General features: G+C 42.2%; 1 protein-coding gene across 1 annotated transcript in view; it reads right to left on the bottom strand.

The window, feature by feature from the left end:
- LOC307181083 (protein WWC3-like) overlaps positions 1–9,306 on the bottom strand; it is a 143,140-nt gene extending 133,834 nt beyond the window's left edge. The window contains 2 exon segments of the mRNA XM_079911857.1: positions 8,307–8,548; positions 8,785–9,306. Coding sequence (XP_079767983.1) covers positions 8,307–8,548; positions 8,785–9,020 — 478 coding nt within the window. The 5' untranslated portion in view covers positions 9,021–9,306.
- Positions 9,307–9,891: the final 585 nt, after the last annotated feature.

Consider the following 9,891-nt stretch of genomic DNA (forward strand, 5'->3'; position numbering starts at 1 on the left):
TTTTTTCCTTGTATTTTCTCTTAATAATTATTTTTTTATTTTCATAACTTTATTATATTTTATCTTACTTTATTTTACTTTACTTTATCTCCTCTCTTTCTTTTTTCCTTCCTTCCCTCCTTCCTTCCTTCCTCCCTCCCTCCTTCCCTCCCTCCCTCTTCTTTCTTTCTTACTTTCTTTCCATCCTTCCTTCCTTCCTTCTTTCTTTCTTTACTCCTTTCTTTCTTTCTTTCTTTCTTCTACTAATTCTATCTTTCTACTTTTTCTCCCTTTTATTCTGAGCCATGTGGATGAAGGGCTCTTGGTCCTACGGCCAGGAGTCACTGCTGTGCCTCTGAGGTGGGAGAGCCAACTTCAGGACACTGGTCAACAAGACACCTCCCAGCCCCATATAATATCAAATGGCGAAAATCTCCCAGACATCTCCATCTCACACCAGCACCCAGCTTCACTCAACGACCAGCAAGCTACAGCTGGACATCCTATGCCAAACAACTAGCAAGACAGGAACACAACCCCACCCATTAGCAGAGAGGCTGCCTAAAATCATAATAAGTCCACAGACACCCCAAAACACAACACCAGACATGGACCTGCCCACGAGAAAGAAAAGATCCAGCCTCATCCACCAGAACACAGGCACTAGTCCCCTCCACCAGGAAGCCTATGCAACACACTGAACCAACCTTAACCACTGAGGACAGACACCAAAAACAACAGGAACTAAGAACTTGCAGCCTGCAAAAAGGAGACCCCAAACACAGTAAGATAAGCAAAATGAGAAGACAGAAAAACACACAACAGATGAAGGAGCAAGATAAAAACCCACCAGACCTAACAAATGAAGAGGAAATAGGCAGTCTACCTGAAAAAGAATTCAGAATAATGATAGTAAAGATGATCCAAAATCTTGGAAATAGAATAGAGAAAATGCAAGAAACATTTAACAAGGACCTAGAAGAACTAAAGATGAAACAAGCAATGATGAACAACAAAATAAATGAAATTAAAAATACTCTAGAAGGGATCAATAGCAGAATAACTGAGACAGAAGAATGGATAAGTGACCTGGAAGATAAACTAGTGGAAATAACTACTGCACAGCAGAATAAAGAAAAAAGAATGAAAAGAACTGAGGACAGTCTCAGAGACCTCTGGGACAACATTAAACACACCAACATACGAATTATAGGGGTTCCAGAAGAAGAAGAGAAAAAGAAAGGGACCGAGAAAATATTTGAAGAGATTAGAGTTGAAAACTTCCCTAATATGGGAAAGGAAATAGTTAATCAAGTCCAGGAAGCACAGAGAGTCCCATACAGGATAAATCCAAGGAGAAATATGCCAAGACACATATTAATCAAACTGTCAAAAATTAAATACAAAGAAAATATATTAAAAGCACCAAGGGAAAAACAACAAATAACACACAAGGGAATCCCCATAAGGTTAACAGCTGATCTTTCAGCAGAAACTCTGCAAGACAGAAGGGAGTGGCAGGACATATTTAAAGTGATGAAGGAGAAAAACCTACAACCAAGATTACTCTACCCAGCAAGGATCTCATTCACATTTGATGGAGCAATAAAAACTTTACAGACAAGCAAAACCTGAGAGAGTTCAGCACCACCAAACCAGCTTTACAACAAATGCTAAAGGAACTTCTCTAGGCAAGAAACACAAGAGAAGAAAAATACCTACAATAACGAACCCAAAACAATTAAGAAAATGGGAATAGGAAAATACATATCGATAATTACCTTAAATGTAAATGGACTAAATGCTCCCACCAAAAGACACAAACTGGATGAATGGATACACAAACAAGACCCATATATTTCCTGTCTACAAGAGACCCACTTCAGACCTAGAGACACATACAGACTGAAAGTAAGGGGATGGAAAAAGATATTTCATGCAAATGGTAACCAAAAGAAAGCTGGAGTAGCAATTCTCATATCAGACAAAATAGACTTTAAAATAAAGATTAACAGAAGAGACAAAGAAGGACACTACATAATGATCAAGGGATCGATCCAAGAAGAAGACATAACAATTGTAAATATTTATGCACCCAACATAGGAGCACCTCAATACAAAAGGCAAATAATAACAGCCATAAAAGGGGAAATCGACAGTAACACATTCATAGTAGGGGACTTAAACACCCCACTTTCACCAATGGACAGATCATCCAAAATGAAAATAAATAAGGAAACACAAGCTTTAAATGATACATTAAACAGGATGGACTTAATTGATATTTATAGGAAATTCCATCCAAAAACAACAGAATACACATTTTTCTCAAGTGCTTGTGGAACATTTTCCAGGATAGATCATATCTTGGGTCACAAATTAAGCCTTGGTAAATTTAAGAAACTCAAAATTATATCAAGTATCTTTTCTGACCACAACGCTATGAGACTAGGTATCAATTATAGGAAAAGATCTGTAAAAAATACAAACACATGGAGGCTAAACAATATACTACTTAATAACGAAGTGATCAAGGAAGAAATCAAAGAGGAAATCAAAAAATACCTAGAAACAAAGGACAATGGAGACACGACGACCCAAAATCTATGGGATGCAGCAAAAGCAGTTCTAAGTGGGGAGTTTATAGCAATACAATCCTACCTTAAGAAACAGGAAACATCCTGAATAAACAACCTAACCTTGCACCTAAAGCAATTAGAGAAAGAAGAACAAAATACCCCCAAAGTTAGCAGAAGGAAAGAAATCATAAAAATCAGATCAGAAATAAATGAAAAAGAATGAAGGAAACAATAGCAAAGATCAATAAAACTAAAAGCTGGTTCTTTGAGAAGATAAACAAAATTGATAAACCATTAGCCAGACTCATCAAGAAAAAAAGGGAAAGACTCAAATCAATAGAATTAGAAATGAAAAAGGAGAAGTAACAACTGACACTGCAGAAATACAAAAGATCATGAGAGATTACTAAAAGCAACTCTATGCCAATAAAATACACAACCTGGAAGATATGTACAAATTCTTAGAAATGCACAACCTGCCAAGACTGAATCTGGAAGAAATAGAAAATATGAACAGACCAATCATAAGCACTGAAATTGAAACTGTGATTAAAAATCTTCCAACAAACAAAAGCCCAAGACCAGATGGCTTCACAGGCGAATTCTATCAAGCATTTAGAGAACAGCTAAACCTCTCCTTCTCAAACTCTTCCAAAATATAGCAGAGGGAGGAACACACCCAAATTCATTCTACGAGGCCACCATCACCCTGATACCAAAACCAGACAAGGATGTCACAAAGAAAGAAAACTACAGGCCAATCTCACTGATGAACATAGAAGCAAAAATCCTTAACAAAATATTAGCAAACAGAATCCAACAGCACATTAAACGGATCATACACCATGATCAAGTGGGGTTTATTCTAGGAATGCAAGGATTCTTCATTTTATGCAAATCAATCAACATGATACACCATATTAACAACTTGAAGGAGAAAAACCATATGGTCATCTCAATAGATTCAGAGAAAGCTTTTGACAAAATTCAACACCCATGTATTATAAAAACCCTGCAAAAAGTAGGCATAGAGGGAACTTTCCTCAACCTAATAAAGGCCATTTATGACAAACCCACAGCCAACATCATCCTCAATGGTGAAAAACTGAAAGCATTTCCACTAAGATCAGGAACAAGACAAGGTTGCCCAGTCTCACCACTCTTATTTAACATAGTTTTGGAAGTTTTAGCCACAGCAATCAGACAAGAAAAGGCAATAAAAGGAATCCAAATCAGAAAAGAAGAAGTAAAGCTGTCACTGCTTGCAGATGACATGATACTATACATAGACAATCCTAAATATGCTACCAGGAAACTACTAGAGCTAATCAATGAATTTGGTAAAGTAGTAGGATACAAAATTAATACACAGAAATCTCAGGCATTCCTATACACTAATGATGAAAAATCTGAAAGTGAAATCAAGAAAACACTCCCATTTACCATTGCAACAAAAAGAATAAAATATCTAGGAATAAAGCTACCTAAGGAGACAAAACATCTGTATGCAGAAAATTATAAGACACTGATGAAAGAAATTATAGATGATACAAATAGATGGAGAGATATAACATGTTCTTGGATTGGAAGAATCAACACGGTGAAAACGACTCTACTACCCAAAGCAACCTACAGATTCAATGCAATCCCTATCAAACTACCACTGGCATTTTTCACAGAACTAGAACAAATATTTCACAATTTGTATGGAAACACAAAAGACCCTGGATAGCCAAAGCAATCTTGAGAACGAAAAATGGAGCTGGAGGAATTAGGCTCCCTGAATTCAGGCTATACTACAAAGCTACAGTAATCAAGACAGTATGGTACCGGCACAAAAACAGAAAGATAGATAAATGGAACACGATAGAAAGCTCAGAGATAAACCCATGCACATATGGTCACATTGTCTTTGATAAAGGAGGCAGGAATATACAGTGGAGAAAGGACAGCCTCTTCAATAAGTGGTGCTGGGAAAACTGGACAGGTACATGTTAAAGTATGAGATTAGATCACTCCCTAACACCATACACAAAAATAAGCTCAAAATGGATTAAACACCGAAATGTAAGGCCAGACACTATCAAACTCTTAGAGGAAAAAAAACGGAACAGTCTATGACATAAATCACAGCAAGATCCTTTTTGCCCCACCTCCTAGAGAAATGGAAATAAAAACAAAAATAAACAAATGGGACTTAATGAAACTTCAAAGCTTTTGCACAGCAAAGGAAGCCATAAACAAGAGCAAAAGACAGCCCTTAGAATGGGAGAAAATATTTGCAAATGAAACAACTGAAAAAGGATTAATCTCCAAAATTTACAAGCAGCTCATGCAGCTCAGTATCAAAAAAACAAACAACCCAATCCAAACACGGACAGAAGACCTACACAGACATTTCTCCAAAGAAGATATACAGATTGCCAACAAACACATTAAAGGATGCTCAACATCACTAATCATTAGAGAAATGCAAATCAAAACTACAATGAGGTATCACCTCACACTGGTCAGAAGGAGCATCATCAAAAGGTCTACAAACAATAAACGCTGGAGAGGGTGTGGAGAAAAGAAAACCCTCCTACACTGTTGGTGGGAATGTAATTGGTATAGCCACTATGGAGACCAGTATGGAGGTTCATTAAAAAACTAAAAATAGAACTACCATACGACCCAGCAATCCCACTACTGGGCATATACCCTGAGAAAACCATAATTCAAAGAGAGCATGTACCAAAATGTTCACTGCAGCTCTACTTACAATAGCCAGGACATGGAAGCAACCTAAGTGTCCATCAACAGATGAATGGATAAAGAAGATGTGGCACAAATATACAATGGAATATTACTCAGCCATAAAAAGAAACGAATTTGGTTATTTGTAGTGAGGTGGATGGACCTAGAGTCTGTCATATAGAGTGTAGTAAGACAGAAAGAGAAAAATGAATACCGTATGCTAACACACATATATATATATATATATATATATATATATGGAATCTAAGAAAAAAAAAAGATCATGAAGAACCTAGGGGTAAGATGGGAATAAAGACACAGACCTACTAGAGAATGGACTTGAGGATATGGGGAGGGGGAAGGGTAAGCTGTGACAAAGTGAGCGTCATGGACATATGTACACTACCAAACGTAAAATAGATAGCTAGTGGGTAGCAGCCGCATACCACAGGGAGATCAGCTCGGTGCTTTGTGACCACCTAGAGGGGTGGGATAGGGAGGGTGGGAGGGAGGGGGACGCAAGAGGGAAGAGATATGGGAACATATGTATATGTATAACTGTTTCACTTTGTTACAAAGCAGAAACTAACACATCATTGTAAAGCAATTATACTCCAATAAAGATGTTTAAAAAAAAAAAGATGGGCTTCCCTGGTGGCGCAGTGGTTGAGAGTCCGCCTGCTGATGGAGGGGACACGGGTTCGTGCCCTGGTCCGGGAAGATCCCACATGCCGCGGAGCGGCTGGGCCCGTGAGCCATGGCCGCTGAGCCTGCGCGTCCAGAGCCTGTGCTCCGCGGGAGTGGCCACAACAGTGAGAGGCCCGTATACAGCAAAAAGAAAAAAAAAAAAAGATGTGGCACATACATACATGGAATATTACTCAGCCATAAAAAGAAATGAAACTGAGTTACTGTAGTGAGGTGGATGGACCTAGAATCTGTCATACAGAGTGAAGTAAGTCAGAAAGAGAAAAACAAATACTGTACGCTAACACATATATATGGAATTAAAAAAAAAAAAGGTTGTGAAGAACCTAGGGGCAGGACAGGAATAAAGACCCAGATGTGGAGAATGGACTTGAGAACACAGGGAGGGGGAAGGGTAAGCTGGGACGAAGTGAGAGAGTAACATTGACATATATACTCCACCCAATGTGAAATAACTAGTGGGAAGCAGCTGCATAGCACAGGGAGATCAGTTCGGTGCTTCCTGACCACCTAGAGGGGTGAGATGGGGAAGGTGGGAGGGAGACGCAACAGGGAGGAGATATGGGGATATATGTATTTGTATAGCTGATTCGCTTTGATATAAAGCAGAAAGTAACACACGTTGTGAAGCAATTATACTCCAATAAAGATGTTTTAAAAAAATTATCTCGAGGCTTCCCTGGTGGCGCAGTGGGTGAGAGTCTGCCTGCTGATGCAGGGGACGCGGGTTTGTGCCCCGGTCCGGGAGGATCCCACGTGCCGCGGAGCGGCTGGGCCCGTGAGCCATGGCCGCTGGGCCTGAGCGTCTGGAGCCTGTGTTCCGCAACAGGAGAGGCCACAGCAGTGAGAGGCCCGCATACCGCAAAAAAAAAAAAAGGTAAAAAAATTATCTCATAGAAGACTCATGTGTTGTTACTTTGCAAAAAAAAAAAGTAGCAACATATTCACTTTTGTTCACTGGATTGGTACTTTTAGCATTTAAGTGGTACTTTTTTTGAACCTGTAGCTAAGTGATGTTGAAAAAGAAGTGTAAAATGCTATTCAATTACACAAACTAACCTTCATAAAAAGGAAGCTAGGAAATGTATCTGAATGACATGGAAATGAAGATTATACAACCTGATTTCTATAGTCTGCTCACTTATGTTGCTTGATTTATCATTAAAACAGAAACTTACACATTCGTAGTTTCATTATGAATCCCCACTCCAAGACAAATTTTTATATTACCCTCATAAAATCACACGTGGCCTCTTCTAAGCAAAAACAGTACGTTTAATTGGTTCATTTTCCAGTTGTTTGGATTTTTAACAGACTTACAGCATAAAAAGACACCATATTCCAAGCAGTTTTAGTAACTCCAGAACCATCCAAGTCTTGATCAGACAGCTGTGGCTCTAGCTTTTGGTTAAAATTATATGATCTCATCTCATAGTTACATTTTCAACATAACTAACAATCTTACTAACCTTTAAATTTCTGCTAGGATTCATATAAATTTCTGAGTCCAGAAGGTTGCAACACTGAGAGTGAATGTTAGGGAATCGATCCTTTTGCTTGGTTTTTCCCTATCAGAACCCAGAGAAATCCTTAAACAATAATTCAGCAGATTGTCTCCTTCTTTATAAAATAAAAGAGCATATTTTGAAATGCCTGTGCCAGAAGCACTGCCTTTCCAGTGCAGGTAGGAGGAATCAGGAGCCTGTCACCACACTGGGCGTTTTCAGATTTTCTTCTGAAAATCACTGGGAAGCTTGCAGTATTTCCTTTCTGGCATTCAGGCCCAGGGTGGAGAGAAGTTGCTCCAGACAGAACAAGATATCAGATAATCACTGGAAAGGCTCAGTTTGAACAGAATTCCAACTCCACAAAAAAATCCATCTCTCTAAAAGCGGCTGAACATTGAAAGCAGCAGACAATTGAGCAAAAATTAAGAGAAAGCATCATTAGATGAACTTAAATTTAATATGGTAGTAGTTTTAAAGGTATTCGTTTTTACTCCATAAGACTTATTTATATGAATAATAAGACTTAGTGGTCTTTTCGTATCTTGCACAAAACGGTAACCTAAAATTTAACTCTTTTTTTCCCTTTGTTCAAAAAGCATATGGGTCTAATCATAGCCCATTCTGACCGCAGTACACAGGCTTTTTCAATCAGAATTTTAACTCAATTTTTAAGGCGCTAAAGAGTAACCGTCACAAGTTTGATGGTTACTCCAAAGAATCGGGAATCCCTGAAGTGTCCCATCTGGCACAGTCTTCGAATGGAAACTAAGCTCAGCCCGCCAGACAAGGAACCCACACCACGAGGCTGGGGCGCACGTTTGTGCTCCAAGATAACAGCTCATCTGGCCACCGCGAGGTCGTGGGGCGCCTGTAGGGCCACAGCCTGGGGGTGGTGGGCCGCGGAGGCCCGACAGGGATAGGCGAGACCGCGGAGGAAAAAGGAAGAGAGGGCCATCCGTCAGCCCCTGGAGAGGAAATTCCAGGCGCCCAGCTCCCAGGCGTCGGTCAGCGGGTGACGTGACCAAGGAAGAGACTTCGCTGTGCAGAGGGAATCCCAGAGGTCAAGACTCCGCGTTCAGTAGTGTCACAAGCTTGCAGAGCGTACGACCCAATTAACTCCTTCGACCTACCGGGTAACCCACGGACCGGACCCAAGTTTAGGGTCTCCGGACGGCTCCGAGCTGGGCGGAGCATATCGCCAGTGCATCCGCCGGTGCTTCAGCCGCCGGAGGTGGCACTCCCTCAGAGTCACACCGCCCCAGCGCCCCCCTTACCTGTCGCGGGGGTCAATCCACGACGTCTGGCGCGTGTTGTGGTCGATGTAGAAGACGCGGCCGTCGTAGTCGCGCGCCTCCTCCCAGCCGGCGGGCAGCTGCAGCTCGGCGCTCTCCCGGGCCCTCAAGAGTGGCTGCGCGGAGGGCGCGGGGGCCGCGGGCAGCGGCTGCTCCCGCGGGGCCTCGCGCGGCTGTCCCCGCCGCCGCCGCCGCCTGCCGCCGCTCATCCACGGCATGACGGCGAGGGCCCTGCTGCCGCCCGGCAGCCCCACTCTCGCCGCCTCCTCCGCCAGCCCTAAGGCCCAGCGTCTGGGGCGCGGGGGCGGCCGCGGGGAACCGACCGTAGCGCCCGGTGCATCCTCCGCCCGGTGCCCGCGCACCGGCGCCCGTCTGCAGCCCGCCAGCCGACGCCCGCTTCTCTGCTTCGCCTGGATAGCCGACACTTGCGCGGAGTCACAGGCTAGGAGTCAAAGCCACGGCCCCTCCTGAATGCCTATTTTCAAGGAACGCACAACCGCTTTCGCATAGTTTGCAGCCGTACTGGGTGTGGGCGGGAGTGTAGTTAGCAAAAGACCCCACCTCCTTCCTACGCCCGGTGGCTCCTCCCACAATCTTCATGGAGTGTTCTTACTCCTCCAGCAGCGATCTGTTCCGCCTCGGGCTCTGTCTTGCTCTAAATCGCTCAACTGCTTTATTCTTCAGGCATGCTACGGACTGAAGACTGTCATGCCAACCCCCCTCCCATATGCGTACCAGAAGGTAAGGATATTTGGAGGTAAGTTTTCAAATCTCTGTTTAAGTTAAAACGAGGCCCTCAGAATGGAGCCTACCATTTAATGCAATCTGACTGGTCCCTTAATTTTAAGAAGATGAAATTTTTGCAGGCAGGTTTGTACATACAAAGAGAATACAGTCAGAGAGAGGGTATCCATCTCCAAGCTAAATAGAGGAAACTAACCCTGCCAGCACCTTGGGCTTCAACTTCCACCCCGTAGAACTGTCAGAAAGTAAATTTTTGTGGTTTTGGCCACCGAAGTCTGTACTATTTTGTTAAGGCAGCCCTAGCAAACTAATACCAGAGTCCTGATTGCAATACTTTATCGCAGG

Source organism: Stenella coeruleoalba, assembly GCF_951394435.1.
Source record: "Stenella coeruleoalba genome assembly, chromosome: Y".
Lineage (NCBI taxonomy): Eukaryota > Metazoa > Chordata > Mammalia > Artiodactyla > Delphinidae > Stenella > Stenella coeruleoalba.